Genomic DNA, 23140 nt, shown 5'->3' on the forward strand with positions numbered 1-23140 from the left:
GGATTTTCTCTGCCTCGTGATGGCTGGGTGTTGTGTGCTGTCCTTAGGTTAGTTAGGTTTAAGTAGTTCTAAGTTCTAGGGGACTGATGACCATAACTGTTAAGTCCCATAGTGCTCAGAGCCATTTGACCCATTTTTGAACCATCCCGGCATTTGCCTGGAGAGATTTAGGGAAATCACGGAAAACCTAAATCAGGATGGCCGGACGCGGGATTGAACCGTCGTCCTTCCGAATGCGAGTCCAGTGTGCTACCCACTGCGCCACCTCGCTCGGTGGAATCTCCTGCTTACCTGGCAAGCGCTCTATCCATCTGAGCCACCGATGACACAAATGAACAGCGCGACTGCAGGGACTTATCCCTTGCACACTTTCTGTGAGACCCACCGTCTACATACGTAAGGTTGCCCGAACTATTACGGGAATCGTCACCTTAGTGTGCGCGAGCAATTAGTGGATCGGCAGATATCTATTAGGTACATTACGTACGTAGATTGTAGACAGTTAGGAATTTGAGTCTCACGGGAAGCGTTCAAGGGATAAGTCCCTGCAGTCGCGCATTCATTCGTGCACTTGGTGGCTCAGCTGGATAGAGCGTCTGCCATGTAAGCAGGAGATCCCGGGTTCGAGTCCCGGTCGGGGCACACATTTTCGGCTGTCCCCATCGTGGTATATCAATAACACCTGTAGGCAGCTGAGGGTTTCAATTAATTATCATTTATTCTAGAGAAGCTGCAAGGTCATTAATGGTATCTGTCATTTCGAGAACAGCTACTATCTTCATATCGTCGTTGTGCGACTGTGGAAGTACACAAGATAACTTAGACAGAATTTATATTTGGTGTGATGAATGGTAGCTTGCTCCAAATGTAGAAAAAATGTAAGTTAGTGCTGACGAGCAGGAAAAACAATCCTGTAACATTCGAATACAGCATTAGGCTTAACTTTGGAAAGCGGTATGAAAAAAAATGGGTAGGTGAGGTCGGTAATAGGGAAGACGAGTGCCCGACGTCGTTTTATTGGGAGGATTTTAGGAAAGTATAGCTCATCTATAAAGGAGACTGCATATAGCGCGCTAGTGCGACACATTCTTGAGTACTGTTCGAGTGTCTGGGTTCCCCACCAGGTCGGATTAACGGAAGACACTGAAGTGATTCAGAGATGTGTTGCTAGATTTGTTAGCAGTAGGTTCAATCAGTACGTAATTATTACGGAGATGCTTTGTGAACTCAAATGGAAAGCCTAGGAGGAAAGACGACGGAGATGCTTTGTGAACTCAAATGGAAAGCCTTGGAGGAAAGACGACGCTCTTTTCGTAAAGCACTATTTCGGAAACTTAGAGAGGCCGTCTGCAGAACGATTCTACAGGCGCCTATGTACATTTCTCATAAGGACCACGAAGGTAAGATGCGAGACACTAAGGCTCGTTCGAAGATTTTTAGAGAGTCTTTTTTCCCTAGCTCTGTTTGCGAATGGGACAGAAAAGGAAATTGGTAGTGGTACATGGTTCCCTACGCCATGCGCTGTACGGTGGCTTGCGGAGTATGTATGTAGATGTAGAATCTGCGAGGTATCATTGACACAGAAGGAGAACAGCAGTGGGACAGGAAGCGATTAAGCAAGCTTCCAGACTGACTTTTCTCTCCCACAGACAACGCTTAGCTGCCTGTTACTCAAGTAACGAGCTATCGAACCACTTTAGCGTACTTTAGCTGTCGTATTTCTCCTACGAATAGTACGTTAAAGCTGATAGTATCAAATGCTTGGCTAATGTCTAATACGAGAGCAGTTCAATAAGTAATGCAACACTTTTTTTTCTGAAACAGGGGTTGTTTTATTCAGCATTGAAATACACCAGGTTATTCCCCAATCTTTTAGCTACACAACACTATTTTTCAACGTAATCTTCATTCAATGCTACGGCCTTACGCCACCTTGAAATGAGGGCCTGTATGCCTGCACGGTACCATTCCACTGATCGATGTCGGAGCCAACGTCGTACTGCATCAATAACTTCCTCATCATCCGCGTAGTGCCTCCCACGGATTGCGTCCTTCATTGGGCCAAACATATGGAAATCCGACGGTGCGAGATCGGGGCTGTAGGGTACATGAGGAAGAACAGTCCACTGAAGTTTTGTGAGCTCCTCTTGGGTGCGAAGACTTGTGTGAGGTCTTGCGTTGTCATGAAGAAGGAGAAGTTCGTTCAGATTTTTGTGCCTACGAACACGCTGAAGTCGTTTCTTCAATTTCTGAAGAGTAGCACAATACACTTCAGAGTTGATTGTTTGACCATGGGGAAGGACATCGAACAGAATAACCCCTTCAGCGTCCCAGAAGACTGTAAACATGACTTTACCGGCTGAGGGTATGGCTTTAAACTTTTTCTTGGTAGGGGAGTGGGTGTGGCGCCACTCCATTGATTGCCGTTTTGTTTCAGGTTCGAAGTGATGAACCCATCTTTCATCGCCTGTAACAATCTTTGACAAGAAATTGTCACCTTCAGCCACATGACGAGCAAGCAATTCCGCACAGATGGTTCTCCTTTGCTCTTTATGGTGTTCGGTTAGACAACGAGTGACCCAGCGGGAACAAACCTTTGAATATCCCAACTGGTGAACAATTGTGACAGCACTACCAACAGAGATGTCAAGTTGAGCACAGAGTTGTTTGATGGTGATCCGTCGATCATCTCGAACGAGTGTGTTCGTACACTCCGCCATTGCAGGAGTCACAGCTGTGCACGGCCGGCCCACACGCGGGAGATCAGACAGTCTTGCTTGACCTTGCGGCGATGATGACGCACGCTTTGCCCAACGACTCACCGTGCGTTTGTCCACTGCCAGATCACCGTAGACATTCTGCAAGCGCCTATGAATATCTGAGATGCCCTGGTTTTCCGCCAAAAGAAACTCGATCACTGCCCGTTGTTTGCAACGCACGTCCGTTACAGACGCCATTTTAACAGCTCCGTACAGCGCTGCCACCTGTCGGAAGTCAATGAAACTATACGAGACGAAGCGGGAATGTTTGAAAATATTCCACAAGAAATTTCCGGTTTTTTCAACCAAAATTGGCCGAGGAAAAAATATGTGTTGCATTACTTATTGAACTGCCCTCGTAGTTTCAGTATCATGGCTTAGTTCAGCTCGTCAGTTACCTTAATTACCCTACTGTTTATGCTATGCTGTTTACGTAACCAAACAGATATTTAAAGACATAAAGGAATTAATGACATTTGTTGGCAGTGAGCATTAATTTAAAACAATAGGGAAGTTGCCAATTTGAATTGGACCGGGATCCGAAACCGGGTCTCCCGCTTACTGGGCAGATGCGCTGACCACTGCGCCTTAGGGACTCAGTGGTCATCACAAGTGCACTGACTACCCTGAAACGCCTCCCGTCAAATCCAAATTCTCATCTTATTCACACGCTACTGATGTAGTGCCCCTTTCCCATATCCTTATTATTCGCGGCATTTCGCCGATTCACGTAAGAGTTCGTGCGCGATGCGCATCCTCACTGAAGAGATCAGTGCAAGTCCTCGTCTTAGTTATAATCCAGAATAAATTTTCCCTCTACACGGGAATGATTTCAGCTGCCTGTGTCAGTTTTTGCACTCATGGTGTAAAGGAATGGAGCAGTAAGCGACAACATACTTTGTATAGATTTTAACAGGTACGTTTCTCAGCATCGCTGCGTTGGTGCAATGTCTGCCTTTTAATACACTACTGACCATTTAAATTGCAACACCAAGAAGAAATGCAGATGATAAACGGCTATTCATTGGACAAATATATTATACTAGGACTGACATATTACATTTTCATGCAATTTGGGTGCATAGGTCCTGAGAAATTAGTACCCAGAACAACCACCTCTGGTCGCAATAACGGCCTTGATACGCCTGGGCATTGAGTCAAACAGAGCTTGGATGGCGTGTACATGTACAGCTGCCCATGCAGCTTCAACACGATACCACAGTTCATCAAGAGTAGTGACGAGTAGACCATTGTGACGAGCCAGTTGCTCGGCCACCATTGACCAGACGTTTTCAATTGGTGAGAGATCTAGAGAATGTGCTGGTCAGGGCAGCAGTCGAACATTTTCTGTATCCAGAAAGGCCCGTACGGGACCTGCAACATGCGGTCGTGCATTATCCTGCTGAAATGTAGGGTTTTGCAGGGGTCGAATGAAGGGTAGAGCCACGGGTCGTAACACATCTGAAATGTAATGTCCACTGTTCAAAATGGCATCAATGCGAACAAGAGGTGACCGAGACGTGTAAATAATGGCACCCCATACCATCTCGCTGGGTGATACACCAGTATGGCGATGACGTATACACGTTTCCGCTGTGCGTTCACAGCGATGTCGCCAAACACGGATGCGACCATCTGATGCTGTAAACAGAACCTGGATTCATCCGAAAAATGACGTTTTGCCATTCGTGCACCCAGGTTCGTCGTTAAGTTCACCATAGCAGGCGCTCCTGTCCGTGATGCAGCGTCAAGGGTAACCGCAGCCATGGTCTCCGAGCTGATAGTCCATGCTGCTGCAAACGTCGTCGAACTGACTGTTCGTGCAGATGGTTGTTGTCTTGCAAACGTCCCCATCTGTTGACTCAGGGATCGAGACGTGGCTGCACGATCCGTTACAGCCATGCGGATAAGATGTCTGTTATCTCGACTGCTAGTGATACGATGCCGTTGGGATCCAGCACGGCGTTCCGTATTACCCTCCTGAACCCATCGATTCCCTATTGTGCTAACAGTCATTGGATTTCGACTAACGCGAGCAGCAATGTCACGATACGATAAACCGCAATTGCGATAGACTACAATCCGACCTTTATCAAGGTCGGAAACGTGATGGTACGCATTTCTCCTCCTTACACGAGGCATGACAACAACGTTTCACCAGGCAACGCCGGTCAACTGCTGTTTGTGTATGAGAAATCGGTTGGAAACTTTCCTCATGTCTGCACGTTGTAGGTGTCGCCACCGGCGCCAACCTTGTGTGAATGCTCTGAAAAGCTAATCATTTGCATATCAGAGCATCTTCTTCCTGTCGGTTAAATTTCGCGTCTGTAGCACGTCATCTTCGTGGTGTAGCAATTTTAATGGCCAGTAATGTAGCTTTCTTATACTGTATGTTTCTTGCCGCGGATCTCATGCTGTCGTTCTGCCGAAAGACTTCATGAGGTAATAAATAAAAACTATTTTGGCTACCATTTAACGCGAAGATGTTTGCAGGTTTCCTGCGAGGCTTTTTGTTTAAAGTGAGAAGTTTTTAAACTACCCGGCAATATAGAACTGTGTCCTGGACCGGTACTCAAACGCAGAACGCTTGCCTTCCGCATGCAAATACTCTACCGACTGAGCTACACAGACATGACTCACGATATACATCACAGGTGTAATTCCACCGTTTCCATTTCGTAAGCTGGCTAGCAAAATGCAGTTATGGAATAATTATTGTTAGATTTTTCCACGCTGAATTATGGTGCAGCTTTTCAGCTACTATGGTCTTAACTTTATGCCCTAGGGAAAGGTATGATGTTCTATCTTTTTCGTTTGTGAAAAATACTCACTGAGACTGTTCTCCCATATGGAGGTATTCCTGAAAGTGAGGTTCCACAAAGTCTCCCGTTTCATCTCTTTTGTTACTTCCAGCTACATTGCTGACCATTAAAGTTGGAATGCCATAAAGGTTCCATTTACATTATTGATATTAGGAGAGACTACGTAGCGGATTTCTCTTTCAGTAATGGCATTTGAAATTTGTTTGCTCATGAGAGACTCTGTAATGAAGTTGCTCATTGAATACTTGTGTAAACGGCTTTTTTACGATTATGAGCCTAAATAGATCACAGTTCCAGGACAACCTGAAAGCGCCAATATGTGTAATTGTCTGCGTCTGTCGGTGTGCCGACAGTTTGCACCAGATAAAAATTATATTGTGCCTTGAACGAATCAAAAGTACAATCCTGGAAATTGAAATAAGAACACCGTGAATTCATTGTCCCAGGAAGGGGAAACTTTATTGACACATTCCTGGGGTCAGATACATCACATGATCACACTGACAGAACCACAGGCACATAGACACAGGCAACAGAGCATGCACAATGTCGGCACTAGTACAGTGTATATCCACCTTTCGCAGCAATGCAGGCTGCTATTCTCCCATGGAGACGATCGTAGAGATGCTGGATGTAGTCCTGTGGAACGGCTTGCCATGCCATTTCCACATGGCGCCTCAGTTGGACCAGCGTTCGTGCTGGACGTGCAGACCGCGTGAGACGACGCTTCATCCAGTCCCAAACATGCTCAATGGGGGACAGATCCGGAGATCTTGCTGGCCAGGGTAGTTGACTTACACCTTCTAGAGCACGTTGGGTGGCACGGGATACATGCGGACGTGCATTGTCCTGTTGGAACAGCAAGTTCCCTTGCCGGTCTAGGAATGGTAGAACGATGGGTTCGATGACGGTTTGGATGTACCGTGCCCTATTCAGTGTCCCCTCGACGATCACCAGTGGTGTACGGCCAGTGTAGGAGATCGCTCCCCACACCATGATGCCGGGTGTTGGCCCTGTGTGCCTCGGTCGTATGCAGTCCTGATTGTGGCGCTCACCTGCACGGCGCCAAACACGCATACGACCATCATTGGCACCAAGGCAGAAGCGACTCTCATCGCTGAAGACGACACGTCTCCATTCGTCCCTCCATTCACGCCTGTCGCGACACCACTGGAGGCGGGCTGCACGATGTTGGGGCGTGAGCGGAAGACGGCCTAACGGTGTGCGGGACCGTAGCCCAGCTTCATGGAGACGATTGCGAATGGTCCTCGCCGATACCCCAGGAGCAACAGTGTCCCTAATTTGCTGGGAAGTGGCGGTGCGGTCCCCTACGGCACTGCGTAGGATCCTACGGTCTTGGCGTGCATCCGTGCGTCGCTGCGGTCCGGTCCCAGGTCGACGGGCACGTGCACCTTCCGCCGACCACTGGCGACAACATAGATGTACTGTGGAGACCTCACGCCCCACGTATTGAGCAATTCGGCGGTACGTCCACCCGGCCTCCCGCATGCCCACTATACGCCCTCGCTCAAAGTCCGTCAACTGCACATACGGTTCACGTCCACGCTGTCGCGGCATGCTACCAGTGTTAAAGACTGCGATGGAGCTCCGTATGCCACGGCAAACTGGCTGACACTGACGGCGGCGGTGCACAAATGCTGCGCAGCTAGCGCCATTCGACGGCCAACACCGCGGTTCCTGGTGTGTCCGCTGTGCCGTGCGTGTGATCATTGCTTGTACAGCCCTCTCGCAGTGTCCGGAGCAAGTATGGTGGGTCTGACACACCGGTGTCAATGTGTTCTTTTTTCCATTTCCAGGAGTGTAGTTAAATAATACTGAAAATTTGTTTAATTTATGATCTGTGTTGTTGAGAAATATTGAAGTGTGACTGCACTGACATCCGAAAATGGTGCATTAGCAGTATCCCCCACTTGCCTCTTGCCTCTCCTCCCCCACAGACAGCATGGTGTGGTGGTGGGGGAAGTGTATAGCCAGGCTGAGTGCTATGGCACGTGAGCCTGGGCATGGATCATGGGGCCGAATTCTTGTCAGTCCGTGCCCTAGAAATTATAGAACGGGTTTTTGTCCGAATTTCCAAAGCCAAAACAAGAGTGCGAAATAGGCAACTTGGATATCAAATTGGCCAACTTGAGGTCTAATTTTGAAAAAAAAAAAGATTTATTTCTTCGGAAGCATTCACCTGGCGTCCACAAGCATGGACGAGTCAGGGTAATTAAGAAAGCAAGTAGTTAGTGATTTGAGAGAAAATTTTTGTTTGACTTTTCATAGCAAAACGAAGAATGGCGAATGGATAATTGAAGAATCACATTAACTAGCGTGCAGTCTCATTAAAAAAGTACATTTAATTGCTTAAAAACTTAATTACTGATTTGAAGGCTAATTGAAATTTTCACGAACAGCTGCATAAACAAAATATTAATAATTTCGTCTCTTCTGATGTTTTGAGCAGAATAACTTACATTAGTGTAATATTTAATAGTTAAAAAGCCTACCTTCGGATGAAGTACTAACTTCAGGACGTTTCGAAACAGCAGACACTTGGACGACAAATTATAAGTCAAAAAGTTTATCTTATCGAGGCCTAGCGATTTCGTGATTGATAAGTTTCATTGGTGCGATATTTATCTGTCAAAATGGTTTCCTTCCAATCAAGTACTAAATTGAGGACTTTGGTGAGCAAAAGACGCTAGGAAAGCAAATGAGATGCCAGTAAGATCATCCTGTATAAAGAAAATTTGAAAAAAAAAATTAAAATCGGTCAAATGTTTTGTGAAATGATTTCTTCAAAAGTAAAAAATAAAATAACTAGAGGAAAACTTGACGTGCCTTTGAATCATGCTCGAAATCATGTGCAGCAAATTATTTCTTACTTTTAAAGAAACTATTTCACAAAACATTTGATCAATATCTTTTCAATTTCTTTTATTTAGAGAAGAGAATCAAATGCGGACTGTTTCTTTGTCAATTCTGACGAAAGAGAGTAGTTCACTGAATAACAAATGTGACAAAACTACGTACGGAAACAGTTCACAAGTGGAACGCATCAAACGAGGGTCGAACAGCACTTGCGCAGCGGGATAACGCTTGTCCACAGCCGTTAGTCAAAAATGGTTCAAATAGCTCTGAGCACTATGGGACTTAACATCTGTGGTCATCAGTCCCCTAGGACTTAGAACTACTTAAACCTAACTAATCTAAGGACATCACACACATCCATGTCCGAGGCAGGATTTGAACCTGCGACCGTAGCAGTCGCGCGGTTCCGGACTGAGCGCCTAGAACCGCTAGACCACCGCGGCCGGCCGTGTTAGTCATATCTGATAACACGATTCCATTGTTCTGAAGTAATCTATAAATTCCGCAACCGGAAAACGTTTACCTTGATTAAATGTTGTTTTTAGTAGGCAGCATATGTGTGTGCAGACAAATACCTTTGATGTTAACATTTACGTTCGATGTAAAATGAAACGTTCAACATTGGTAGCTCACGTATTTTCAGGTACTGTTTATCACGACCAGAAAAAAAATTATCTGAAAAAAACGACAGGAAAGGAGGGAAAATATCAACGGAAAAGAACTAATTAAAAATCGCAATGAGAAGGGTGTTTGGATTACGCTGAAACAAACATTTTAGGTGCATCTGAATTTACTTACGACGTACCTTGAAAAGAAAAAAAAACAAACTCAATTTCACTACATAAACACACGAGAATGTCGAATGCACGACTGTGCGACCGAAAAGCAATAAAAGACCAGCTGAATATTCTGTACTGAAAAGTTATTAACAAGGTATAAGCACGCAGCGTTCTGATAAATTTCGTAAAACATTTTAGGAATAATAATGGAGTATTTGTTTTCAGATTTAGCTTTTACCGTTGGTAACCATTCTTTTCTGTTAGTCAGAATGCTAAGCGATAAAAGCTGGACTACCTGCTAAATTATGATGGAAAGACGTGACTGTAGGTACTTGTGCATCTACACCCGTATCTGCAAATCACTGTGAAATTCATGAAACAGGGAACACTCCCTCTCTCCCCCTCCCCCCCCCCCCTCTCCTCAGTCTCTGTAAATGATCCCGTTATTGCACGACTACTATTCCTGTACTTAGAGGATACCGTGTTTTCGTATCATGTGAAGTGCACGGTTTTACATTTCTGAAAATTTAAAGGTGGTTCCCAATCTTATCCATACCTGATTCACACTCCTGCAGCTTATCGGTTAGTGCCTCATTATACATACCTGCACCATCTTAAAGAATTCTAAGGTGACTATAAGTCTGACTACGAGGTCATTAACATACATCAGCAGCAAGGATCCCAACAAACTTCCCAGGCACACGCGTGGAGTTACTTCTACATCTGTCGATGACTTTCCATCCAAGACAACATGCTGCATTCCCCCCCCACCCAAGAAATTCTCAATCCTGTCACAGATTCGTTTGTTACACTATATAATCTTACTTCAGATGACAAGCACTGGTATCGAACTGAGGCAAATTCTTAACGGAAGTCAAGAGGTATTAGATGTACCTGATTGCCTTGACCCATGGCTCTCAGGATGTCACGTGAGAAAAGCACGTGTTGAGTTTAGCAGGGCCAATGTCTTCGGGATCCGTGCTCGATTCTATGGAGGAGGTCATTCAGATTGAGATTGTGTTCGAGCTCAGAATCTGTTTTAAGACTTTATAATAGGCGGATGCCAAGGTTATTGACAGTAGTTTTGTTGAGCTCTTGTGCTACCGTTCCTGTAGAGGGGTGTGGCGTGTGCTATCTTCCAGCCATTGAGCACTGTTTTTTTGTTCGAGGAGTCTACGGGGTATTATGATTAAAAGAGTGGCTAATGCAGCCGAAAATTCAATACAGAATCTGTTTCAGGGAGCACAACCAACTGAAAGACAGCTGTGGATGCGCACACGACAAATAAGAGACGCAACTAACACCCCGAAGCAGCCTAGCAGCGTCAGTAGAGAGGACACTTACAAGACTTTCTTCGTCTTCGTTTCCAGCAATCCCGGTACGGTGGGCCGTGTGTGATCGCAGTATAGCAAAAATTAAACTGGAGCAGTGTTCCTGTATTTTCCACTGTAAAAGCACTTTTGAAAAAGGATTTTACCGTTTCTGCTTTTGCTTTGCTAACCTCGATTTCAGTTCCTGACTCATCCAGGAGTGTCACCAGTTTTTGTGTCACTGAGAGCCTTCACTTATGAGCAGACTGTCTGTGCTTTGTGAGATTTCTTCCGATAAGATTGTGCTATTGTAGTCGTTGAAGGCTACACATATTGACCTTCTGATAGCCAAATGTGTTTCATGTAGCATCTATCTACAGGCTTATTCTTTATTTCACTCATATTGGGCACACGCTTTGTACCGTGGAGGATCAGTCCAGTCACTAGCAGATCTACTGGGTGTTTATCTAGCTAGTGCTTAGTCAACAGTTATTTTAAACCTGAGCCACAGTTCCTTTACGTGCTCATTCCGAGAACTAAACGTTTAGAGGTCTCTCTTATGACTTAGTTTACTAAACATACGAATTTTTTTACTTCTTTACTTGCCGCTTGTACTTTGGTAATGTCTGTTGCTACAATTGACTCATACTCAGTGATGCCTATTCGAATGAATCCATAAGGATGTAGAAATGTTAAAAGATTTGTCCGCAGGTTTATCTCGTATAAACGATCGGTTAGCATCATAATAGCCTTCTTTAGGTACACCAAATACTCCTTCCACTTCTGATAACGTTACCAATTTCAAATATGATAATGATTGCTTGGAAGTCTTCAATCCAGCGTTTCGTTTCCAGATTTAAAGTTTAACATCACAATTGCTTACATGGATTATTGCTGTTTTGAGCAGGTAGTGGATGATTAAGCCGGGAAAACATACCGAGAGAGCGAGATGGCGCCATGTTTTAAGAATAGGAGTCTTCTTACGAGATGAGGTGGCTCACTGACTTCAATGAGCTTCGAAAGTAGCTGATAGGGAAGATTTTAAGCCATTATGTTTGCGATTTCGAAAAAAGTCGTTGTCAAATGTCTTGACGCAGAACAGTTTTTGGAGCAAGTGGAATCGCTAAGACGTTCGAAAAGAAGAACATTTTAATTGTTCACATCGTGATGGCATCCTAAAACTTTTCCAGAAATCAAAGAACCAGTGATATCGCTCCGTTGTAGATCTGCCCTTGGAGGAAACTGTTTGCCAACTGGGTCAATGGACATGCGGTCAGTTTTTAAGTACAATAATTTTTACTAGTGAACCTGAGTTCAGATCACAATTGGTGGCTCAAATCCCACTCTTTGGAATATTTTTCATTCTTTAGCGAGAACATGACTGCTTTCGCGAAATTTTTATTTTTGTATTCCGGATTATTATCTGAAGCATAAATTTTCATACACTTGTGTCCAGAATTAAGGCAATAAACCGCAGTTTTCCTGTCCTGTGTCTAAATCACTGTATAACCGAACAAACTGTCAACAAATGTCCTTCGGCGATCGCGTTCTGCACGGAAGATGACTTTCCGGTCAACAGACAATCACACCGACGATGACGTTAGGACACCTGTCAGGCGGGTTAGTGATTGCCGTATAGTCCCATATCCATAGCGGCTGTGTACACGGTCACAGACCGATGCAGTAGGGCACAGACAAGACTCCTACTAGGCTCACTGCGATGGATTGCCATAAGAAGAATGGAAGCAGGACAGTCGCAAATTGATGTGGCACGATAGCTTAATGTGAATCGTTCAGTTATTTCTCGGATGTGGCGACAGTTCATAGAGACCGAAACTTTACTGCAAAAACCAGGGCAGGGCCGACTACGTATGACATCAGAAAGAGAGGGCCGTTATTTGCTGTAAGGGCACGACGGTACCCGCCTTAGTATTGCACGGCAACTGGCATCTTGACCTCCCAGCATCCACTGCTCGTGTTGTATGGAGGTATACGGTGTACAGAAGGTTTCGGCAGAGTGGTCTTTACTGTCGGAGACCTGCTGTATGAGTGAGTACCTCTGATGTCTCTACACAGAATGGAGCGTCAACAATTGAGTCGTTTACAAGCCACTTGGACGATCGAACCTGGGACAATGTTCTCTTCACAGATGAGTCCCGATTTGGTCTGGAGAGTGATCCTCGATGGATTCGCATCTGGAGGGCACGTGGACCACGATTCTGGTCCCAAACATTGGGTAAAGAGTTCGATATCGAGGAAGATCGCTAATTGTGTGAGCAGGGATTATGTTGAGCACTCGAACACATCGTCAAGAAATAGTACGTTCGAATCGGTGAGGTTTAATTGTTGTCAGGTATCGTGAAGAGATCTTGGGACCTCATGTGTGGTTACTGCGAGGTGCTGTGGACATCGATGTCATATTAATGGATGATAATGCTCGACCTTATACAGCATAGATGGTTGACGTTTTCTTTGAAACGAAAGATATTGCACGCATGTCGTGACCTGCTCGGTCTCCCAATTCGAATCCCATAGAGCACATCTGGGATACACTTAGGCGAAGGGTTGCTCTACGTCATCATCCACCAACCACTCTCCAAGACTTTCGAGCAGCTTTGCGGAAAGGATGGGCGCTATTGCCTCAACGTGAGATTGATGACATCGTTCAGAGCATGCCCTATCGTTGCCGGACCTATATTGCTGCCAGAGGTGGTCAAATCCCATACTGCGCACATTAAACAGCTGTGTGCAAATCCCTAAAGGTGGAAAAACGAAGAAAATTTTTGCCTTCCTTTGTGCATGTTGCCGTTGTATATGTTCTGTACTTTTTATATTGTATTTAGTTTATTATCAACTGTTTATACTGTTTTGTGGCAAAATAAACGGAACCTTGCAAAATTTCCGTTTGTTGCTTTAATTTTGGACACCAGTGTCTATCATAGCGTGGCTTTACAGTTCAGGGCTTTACTTAACTTCTCTTGGTGCTAGTTCTTATAAGAAAACGCACAACATACGCCACCGTTGTGGTTTTGAAAGCTGTGCCCAAAAAGAGTGGGCAGCTTCTCCCGAAACAGTGGAAAAAATTGTCAACTCTCCTAGTTCGAAAACGTTTTCTTCCTGAGGTGTTTTGGAAGTATTAAAGTCATTGTTTCTTCGATACACGGGAAAATATTGTGTTTCGGGCTTCATATATATAATTTTTTATAGTCGAGTGTTTTAAGGATTCCACCTGTTCCAAATCAGATTGTCCATAGTGATTTTTTTTTTCGAAAATGGAAACTAACAGCATTCACTGGAGTTACTTTTGAGTCGTCCCGACTAGTAGGCCGATGCTTTCTGAAATCTATCGGTCGCAAGGTCTGGCCCATCGTTGATAACACAGAAACAGTGGAGACTGGTAAGAAATTTACCTGTGCCTGCGGCACGACACTGGGTGTCCAACTGACCTGTAGCGGCGTACTTTCTGCAGACAGTGCCGTGAAGCCGACTATGTCACTGAAGTAGATGGTGACGCTGTCGTACGTTTCGGCGATAACTGCTTGGCCCAGGATCAGCTGACTGGCCACAGACCTATGGGCAAGAGAAAGAAAACGCGTGTTGCCAAGCAATGATACCACACATTACGGATGTCAATGTTAAATGGATGTAGGAACAGAAGTTCAAAAGTGGGAAATGGTATGCAAGGTTAATTTTAAGCTGCTTACTTTCTCCATCATACAGGGTGAGTCAGCTGCCCCTACCGATAGGTTGTATGCAACATGCAACACCTTCAAATACCACACACAAGATTTTCATATTCTCATATAGTCCTGCAGAAAAAATGAACAGGGCCTTTTTGTAGGACATTTAATGTAGTTAGCCACGCGGGATTAGCCGAACGGTCTGGGTCGCTGCAGTCTTAGACTTTTCGGCTGGTCCCGGCGGAGGTTCGAATCCTCCCTCGGGCATGGGTAGTGTGTTTGTCATTAAGATAATTTAGGTTAAGTAGTGTGTAAGCTTAGGGACTGATGACCTTAGCAGTTAAGTGCCATAAGATTTCACACACATTATTTAATGTAGTTAAATTTTGTATTGCGACACGTGTCCGTTGGGGGGGGGGGGGGGGACACAGTTTTTGAATTATTTAAGAAAAACTTAGAACTCATATTTCTTGAAAAGCACGAAAACTATGGTCTCCAGCGAAAACATATTCCCGTATAAAATTTAATCACATTAAATTTCCTACAAGAAGATCGTGTTCATTTTTTTAGGTCTGATAGTTTGCTTGCAACACGCAAGAGATCATGAATAGTTCGTGTGTTGTTCTTAAAGGCGTTGCAGGTTGCATAAAACCTGTCGGTAGGGGCAGTTCAATCATCCTGTATAATTCGAATGATAAGTCTACAGCTTAATAGCTAATTGTTTCTATTGGCCTACTGAGATAATACAGCAGATGTAAAGAATATGCAGAAATGTGGAAAGGGTGTCTAGAAAGTGCCATCTTGCTTCAACAGCAATCTCTAAGTGCCTTGTGATTTATAGCTATTACTGTTTTTTTAGAATAATTTCAGTGCTACTTGATTTGCGATTATCTGATTTAGTGAAACACATGATAAACGGGTTGGGGGGGGGGGGGTAAGAATTTTCCTGGGAATTATTGAGTGGTAGAAGGACTCGAGTGTTGTGTACATGGCTCAAGTGGTACCCAACAGTACAATGAGAGACCGCTACCAAAATAGGCAAAACCAGTTGCGTGGCGCCTCTCAGTTCTCAGCAGCTGCCTCCAGATGGAGCTCGCTATTCGGACCACTTTCTACTCCATCAGCATGTCATATGCTTCAGCCAACAGTGTCGTTAGCTGTCAAAGAGAGCGCTGTCAGCGGCGGACTATTTGCTTCCGCTTGTACTGTCAGAGATGTAAATCCTTCTACCGACAGGAAGAAATGATGCCTCGCTGCTGACATTTCACCAGTTCAGTGCCTGCAGCTCGACTATTCTTACTGTGTCAGTGTTTCCTGCGTTATGTTACAGAGCATAGTTTCGCGAGTTCCGTTCAGAGGACAAGTGTTCCGACTTAGCAGTCACTATTAAAGGAGCAATAGATACCGTAAACGAGCGTAATTACTTTCAGTCATAGTGACAATATCATAGACTGCCAAGAGACAGCTAAGTTATTTAGATTTCACATTTATTATGTTAAGAACAACAAGTGTCATGCATCAACTGTTACCAAACTTAAGTAAAGTTTTGTAACATACTTTTAATAAATGTTAAGGGTTATTTCTCATCGTGTTGCCACAATCTGTTCTAGAACCACCCAAGAAGCAAGTGTTTAATTAATAGTACTGGCATGCAAACTGCCACTCCTTTTATTGAACAATAGTAGGAATGAAGTTTTTTACTACCGTGGATGTTTAGGCTTCACTGATAATAACATCCATTTAAAACGTACCAACATCGACTTAAGGTTATTAAATCATATAAAATAGTATATTTCCATTCCGTTTAGTCGTATACAAACATGCTGCAGTTGTCGTATGCTCCACCTTAGTAAATTTTAATATTATGGTTTTTCAGGAAAGTATGTAATAAAACCACTATACGTCGATTTTTTACTGCGTCTTGACTACTTCCTAGTTATTTCGTGGCAGTGAACCTCAGAGAAAATTTGGAGAATAGCACAACTAAGTTTCCGCTCATGGTCCTATTAAAGTGTCGTGATCGGGAAACTTACTCGCGATATTTTCCAGTCAATTTAGCAGCTATAGCACGGGAGACCCGCGCAAGTAAAACTGGTGCCAGGGACAAGAATACTTGTGAAATTGTTTCGAATATCTTATCTGAAAATTATTTCGAGCAGACAGAGAAACAACTTGTCTGGGTATTGTCTCAGATCTCCTAACGAACCTGCTTTTCAAATCGGTTAATGTAGAGGAGGACGTTATGGATGTTAGAGCATAATTGACCGAAGTCATTACTAACAATATTAAGCAAGGGAGGAAAATATATTTGCTTAACAAATGTGATAAGAAAAAAACGCAAAATATGCGAGGTTTCTTGCCCTCTCCTGAGTGGTTTGATGCGAATTCCTTCTATTGTGCCATTCATATCAGAGTAGTACTCACACCCTTTGTATTCAATTGTCTGTTAGATGTATTCCAATCTCTGTCTTCCACACAGTATTTATCCTCTTCAGTTCCCTCTAGTATCACGGAAGTTATCCTCTGAAGTCTGAACATACGTCTTATCATCCTATCCTGTCTGCTTGTCAATGTTTTCCATATGTTGATTTCTTTATGGATTTTGTCGAGAATCTCCTCAGTCTGGTTCTTATCAATCTGTTTACTGTTCAACGTCCTTCTACAGCACCACATCTCAATTGCTTTGATTCTCTTCATTCTCAGATTTCCCACCGTCCATGATATACTGCGGTATGAACGCACATTCTTAGAACTTTCTTCCTCAAGTTACGTCCTACATTTGACATTAGTATACTTCTTTTGGCCATGAATGCCCTCTTTGCCTCTGCTGTTATGCTTTTTATGTCCTCCTTGCGTTGTCTGTCATGTGTCGTATTGCTTCCAAGGTAGAAGAATTCCTTAACATCGTCTACTTTGTGGTTACCAATTTGTGTGTTATGTTTATCGCTAATTTCGTACCTGCTACTCCTAATTACTATCGTCTTCCTTCAGTTTACTCTCAATACATATTCTGTACTCATTATATTGTTCATTCCATACAACAGGTCCTGTACTACTTCTACAGTTTCATTAATGATATCACGGTCTACAGATAATATTATTACCGATATCCTTTCACACTCAATTCTGATTCCACTCCACAACATAGCATGGCGGTGGTATTTTTACTCTTAAATGATTAATTAATGTAATTTATTTGGTCGATCAAATTAACATATTTATATCATTTGAGATAGAAGCTTACGTGTTGTTACAATTTTCTTAATCATACTGGTTGATACTGGAGAGCTTCACTCCAACAACTGTAGTTGTGCGTGCTTTACAAAAGTAAATTTTGCGCTCGCTATGACAGCAACAAAGGCTGAGAAAGCGACGGATGTCGGGCAGGTCTGGAGTGAGCTGGGAGTTTTTTTATCAGCAGTTGAAGGGCAGAATTTTACAGCCCATCAAAATGACGTCGTCAGTAGCAGCCCAGTGAGTGTCGCCTCCTATTGTTAGTGCTGCAGGAGAAAGTTGAAAGAGGGTGGTAAACATAGACATCTAACAAGAATAGTTTGTAGTTTTTTTCAGCCCCATTGGAGTGCGTCTGTCGCCACGCAGGTGCCCGAGAGTCAATGTTTAATAATTCTTTCTATGCAGATTGAAAGGTGGCTACACTGAGCCACAGCGCCAGAGATTGCGCCAAAGTGTATTATTCCGCCGCCTCCACTGGCAGTCCTTATCGAGAAGTCGTGGTGGAGAGTGCTCGTCGAGATGTGGCAGTAGTCAGTGCTTGTTGAGATGTGGTAGTAGTGAGTCGGTGTTGAGATGTTGTAGTAGGGAGTGCTTGTTCCATGTTTTATGCAGTTGTTTGATGGGCTAGACAGCAGATGTTGTTCGAATGGAGATATTGTAATGATCAGAGTGCTTTTCGTCAATATATATGAAGGTAAAAAAAATTCCCTTTTTTTTATTATTTCAATGTCGTAAATAATGCTTCATTACAGGTTCAGTCAACAAAGCATCTGGCTCGTGTTCTTGTATTAGAGTGTAATTCTGGTTTTCTTGCGCAATTATAGTATTTCTATTTTTTTAATTACTTCAGTATAAATGGTATTTAAAATTTCTTGTCTTATTGAAGAAGAACCGTGCCAGATGTGTACGTTGAATCACACTTCCACACACAGAACAGTTACACTTGTGTTTTGTTGTTTCCTAGGTTTTATAGTTGCTGGGGACTTAATTAATTAATTGTGTTAACGGAAATTTTCTTTCATTCTTTGTTGTTATTCTATGCAGTCAGAGTGCGTACTAAAACTAGTCAGGGCCAACCGTTTACGAGACTGCGTAACCGGACAGTTAGCTACTAAAAACTAAAAAATTAAAAGGTATTTTCATTATATTTAATTAAGCCCCCATGCACGTGGCGACCGCTGCTTCGGATCGTCCCTTGGAATTCTTCTGATTGTAAAAATAGCAGACAATAGTATTGTTGTAGTAATTTGTAGGTTAGTAATGATAGTCTATATTGCATGTGTAGATTTGGTAATTGTCATTCTTTTAATGGTATATTGGCAGAATTTAATTTTTGATGTCCTGTATACAGGTCTGACAATTTTGTGCAATTGTGAAGGTTCTAATTGTTCGTTAGGCGTGTTTGTCGGGAAACATTTCGTGTGAATGGTATTGTTGGAGATAAAGTGTCATTGTGTGTAATTTTCGTATAGTGACGAGTTTTGTATGTTTTGTAAACGATTACGCGATCGATGAAAAAGGCAAAAATGATGGATAGTCAGAATGACGAAATTGTTAACATGGCGAACTCGCCAACACAGGAGAACAGTAGGATGAATAATGAAGTGGAAAACAATTTAATAAGTAGAGAAAATAGTCCGGAACCAGTTCAAAACTTTTCACAATTAAAGAATTTTCAGAATACGAGATTAACGACAGAAGATTCTGGAATAGTATCTAACACAGATAGCTTTACAGCGATGACGAAGGAAGCTGGTTTTACGGGAAATGTTAGGGGTGAAAAGAGTTTCGAACCGGTTACTATGGAGCAGTTGATGACTGCAATATTAAATTTGGGATCACGGTTAGAAACCAAGATGAAAGCAATGGAAACACAGTTAGGCTCACGAATAGGGACATGTTTCAAAAACATGAAAGATGAATCAAACAAAGAAATTAGAGAAGAAGTGCAACCAATTTTGAATGCTCACAATAATAGTTTAACTTCAATAGAAATTAGACAAGAGCAACAGGACAGAGAACAGGAAGAAAGAGATCGCGCGATAGTACAAAAATTTTCATAGTTAAATTTACAACGTGCACACGATAAGGAAGAAATACTTGAAAGAATCGAGGAATCTGTACCAAATGACAGGATAAATAACTTAATGCAACAGTATGAACAGTTAACTACTAAATGTGACAATACCGAAACCCGAGTCGCGACACTTACGGAAGACGTAAATAAACAGAAAGAAAAAATAGGTGACTCATCGGAAAGAGTTGAGGAGATTTCAGATAAATTGACAAGTCTTAGTTTAAATGGGGAGAGAGATTCGGATGATACAGCTCCATTACCATTTGCAGAAACCGAAGAGTACCAGAACATAAATAAGCATGTTGAAAATCAGGGAAAATTTAATGAACGCATTAAAAGGGAATTTGAGGCATTAGGAAAGCAAGTCAAACAAATTGAAAGCGAAATCGTAGAAAAAGACAGTAGAAGAAATTTAGAATCACAGATAGTAGAGGGGTTTGAAGAAAATAATTTTTTTCATTTACGGGATGCAACAAGAGAGCGCCAGGCGCGCGAACTTGACAATAATCGACATTCGGACTGGTACAGACGCGGTAGGGCTTTGTCGCCACGAGGAGAAAACTTTGACTATAAACACTTCTTAACTGTTCGGAAATTTAAGATCTTTCGCAATTCTAAGAACGACATACATCCATGTTCATGGTCAGATCAATTTGCGTACGCACTTCCGCCAAATTTGCCACTAAGTCACAAACCGGAATTTATGTGTGGCTATTAATGTCCTCAGGGGATTCGCTACACTAAGTGAATATGTGCCGTAGCGTGCACAGGGCCCCGAGCTGTAGTGGTGCTATTTCCCTTTTAGTTTTCTGCACCACTGCCTACTCTTTTACTATTCTTTGTATCTATCAGAACAATTCTTCAACTATCAATCTATATAGAGAGTCAGTAAAGAATAACTGGATATGACTATTTTACCCAAAAGTGATTTTGGAAATTACCGTTTGGACTTACTATATTTTCTGCAGCATTCATTCGTGGTTTAAACGAAATTTTACCTGTTTATCTTCGTGATAATATTACTTCATATGTTGACGATGTTCTTATTGCTAAACGTTCTTGGAGTGAGCATAACAAAATTTTGGAATCATTATTATGTATTTTTGCAAGAGTTGGCATTACAGTGAACTTGGAAAAATCTGAATTTGGTCGTTCTCAGGTGAAATTTCTTGGTCATATTATTTCTACAGAAGGTATTCTTCCTGATCCAGAGAAACTAGACGCTATTCGTAATTATGCTGTTCCTACTACAAAACGTGATGTTCGTAGTTTCCTTGGTGTCTCTAATTTTCTTAGACGCATTGTTAGATTGGACAATTTGGCCACACCTCGTTTATGTGAACTATCTGGAAAGAATTCTAATTGGTGTTGGGATGAGGAAGCTCAAGCAGAATTTGAACAACTTCGAGATACTTTAGTTGCTGCTCCACTTCTTTCACATCCGGATTTATCTAAAGATTTTTGTTTGGCGATGGACTCATCATACAAAGGCCTAGGTGCACACTTATTTCAAGAGATAGAAGAAGACGGCGTTGTAGTACAGAAAATTATTGCATTTGGAAGTCGTGTTCTCTCTAAATCAGAAAAGAATTATTCGATTACGGAACTTGAAGCCTTGGCTGTTGTTTGGGCTTTTACAAAATTTCGGACATTTTTATTTGGCAGACATACTAAGGTTTACACCGATCACCGAGCTCTGGAATTTCTTATGTCAACAAAATTAACTCATGGAAGATTGTCACGATGGGCGCTGTACCTACAGGAATTTGATTTTAGTATTGTTTACATACAGAGTTCTTCAAATATTATTGCTGATGCTTTATCACGTGCACCTATGGGTTTGAAACAAAGTGCTGAAGAGGACTGCAAAGAAAACAATTATTGTTTGATGTATATTCAAGGTGTTGCGTTTGAGAATTTTATTTCGTCTTCGCTCCAGGACATCGCTAAGGAGCAAAATAAGGATCCAATCTGGAAGGACATTAAGGAGAAGTGGAGGAAAAAGGAAAGCGTAGCGATTAGACAGTATTATTTACTTCGCAATGATATTTTTTTTAAACGAAAATCGGTCGACAACTCTGTTTGGTTAGTTTGTATTCCTGATGAGTGGGTTAATAAATTGATTTGGTACACACATTTCAGTTATGCACATTTTGGTCCCAGAAAATGCTTTCATAAATTACGAGAAAATTGCTACTTCAGTAATATGGAAAAACGTATTCGATCTGTTGTTGCCAAATGCAAATTATGTCAAAAGGCTAAGCCGCCAACTATTTCTCACAGAGCTCCGTTGTTTCCCATCATTCCAGCGAAATTAAAGGAGATGGCTGCAGTCGATTTGTTCGGTCCAGTGGTTCGTTCTACTAATGGTTTTGCGTACATTTTGGTAGCAGTGGAATTGACTTCAAAATATGTGTGTTTTACACCTTTACGCAAAGCAACAGCTCGTTCAGTATCTAATGTTTTCATCAAACATTTTCTTAAAGAAGTGGATCATGTTGATAAGGTTATATCAGATAATGGATCACAGTTTCGCTCTAAAATTTGGCTTCGTACTCTACTGCGTCGTAAGATTAAACCAATTTTCATTTCACTTTTTCACCCTCAATCTAACGCTTCAGAGAGATGGATGAAGGAAATCAATAAATTGTGTCGTCTTTATTGTCATCAGAATCACAGAACGTGGAATCAGTATCTTCATATTTTTCAAAACATTCTGAATGAACTCCCTAATGATTCAACTTCTTTACCGCCTATATTGATATTAAAAAATAAAGCACCGACAATTCACATTTCTGAAATCGTTCCTTTTCCGCCTACACGGAAACTGCGGCATTCTGAAGTTGTCAACCTGGCTCTACGAAATATTGCATCTGCGGCTGCTGGAAGAGAGAAATCAGCTAAACGTCCTGGTCGTTTAAAAACCTTGTCAGTTGGTCAAAAGGTGTTAATTAAGTCTCACCGTTTGTCTGACAAAGGAAAAGGCTCGTGTCGCAAATTTTTTCTGCATTATAACGGTCCATATAGGGTTCGCAAAATTATTCATGATAACACTGTCGAAGTAGAAACTCTTAAATCTCGGCGCTCTAAGGGAGTACATCATATATCGAACGTTAAAATTTTTGTGGAGTGACATACTTTTGAGAGACTAACAGTTACATGTAAACACGCAGAGAATACAAGGATACCGCGCCGTGTTCCGGCGGCGGCACATACTCAAAGCTACAGTCAAGTCTGCGCGGCGCATAAGGCAGTTGTTGACCGCAAACAACTACTTCCTACGTCACGCGTAGCTACAGCTGATCGAGCGCTCAGTGCGAATGCACTGACAGCCGTAAACAAATACACAGTCTAATTTCTCTGATTAAATTCAGTATAAAGCTATAGTGACTTGATAAATTATGTTATTAACGTTGGGTATTTTTCAGGATACGGTTGTATAAAATATTTAAGAACTTCAGGTAAATTCTGTGTGTGTCCGACGTTAAGAGGACTTGCCATCGAGACATTTTCAGGAAGAATGTAATTTCGCAGAAGAAACTAATAAACTAAAAAGTTAACTACTAATTGAGTTTATTTTTCAGGTAACATATTTCCACTTA

General features: G+C 42.4%; 1 protein-coding gene and 1 non-coding gene across 2 annotated transcripts in view; one reads left to right on the plus strand and one right to left on the minus strand.

Moving 5' to 3' along the window:
- Positions 1 to 23140, minus strand: part of LOC126481909 (atrial natriuretic peptide receptor 1-like) — a 925501-nt gene that overhangs the window by 185841 nt on the left and 716520 nt on the right. The window contains exon 4 of the mRNA XM_050105867.1: positions 13994 to 14117. Coding sequence (XP_049961824.1) covers positions 13994 to 14117 — 124 coding nt within the window. The remainder of the gene's footprint in view (positions 1 to 13993; positions 14118 to 23140) is intronic.
- On the plus strand, positions 568 to 642 carry Trnat-ugu (transfer RNA threonine (anticodon UGU)). Its single transcript has one exon. It is a non-coding gene; the product is annotated as a tRNA-Thr (tRNA).

This window comes from Schistocerca serialis, chromosome 5 (genome assembly GCF_023864345.2).
Source record: "Schistocerca serialis cubense isolate TAMUIC-IGC-003099 chromosome 5, iqSchSeri2.2, whole genome shotgun sequence".
Classification (NCBI taxonomy): domain Eukaryota; kingdom Metazoa; phylum Arthropoda; class Insecta; order Orthoptera; family Acrididae; genus Schistocerca; species Schistocerca serialis.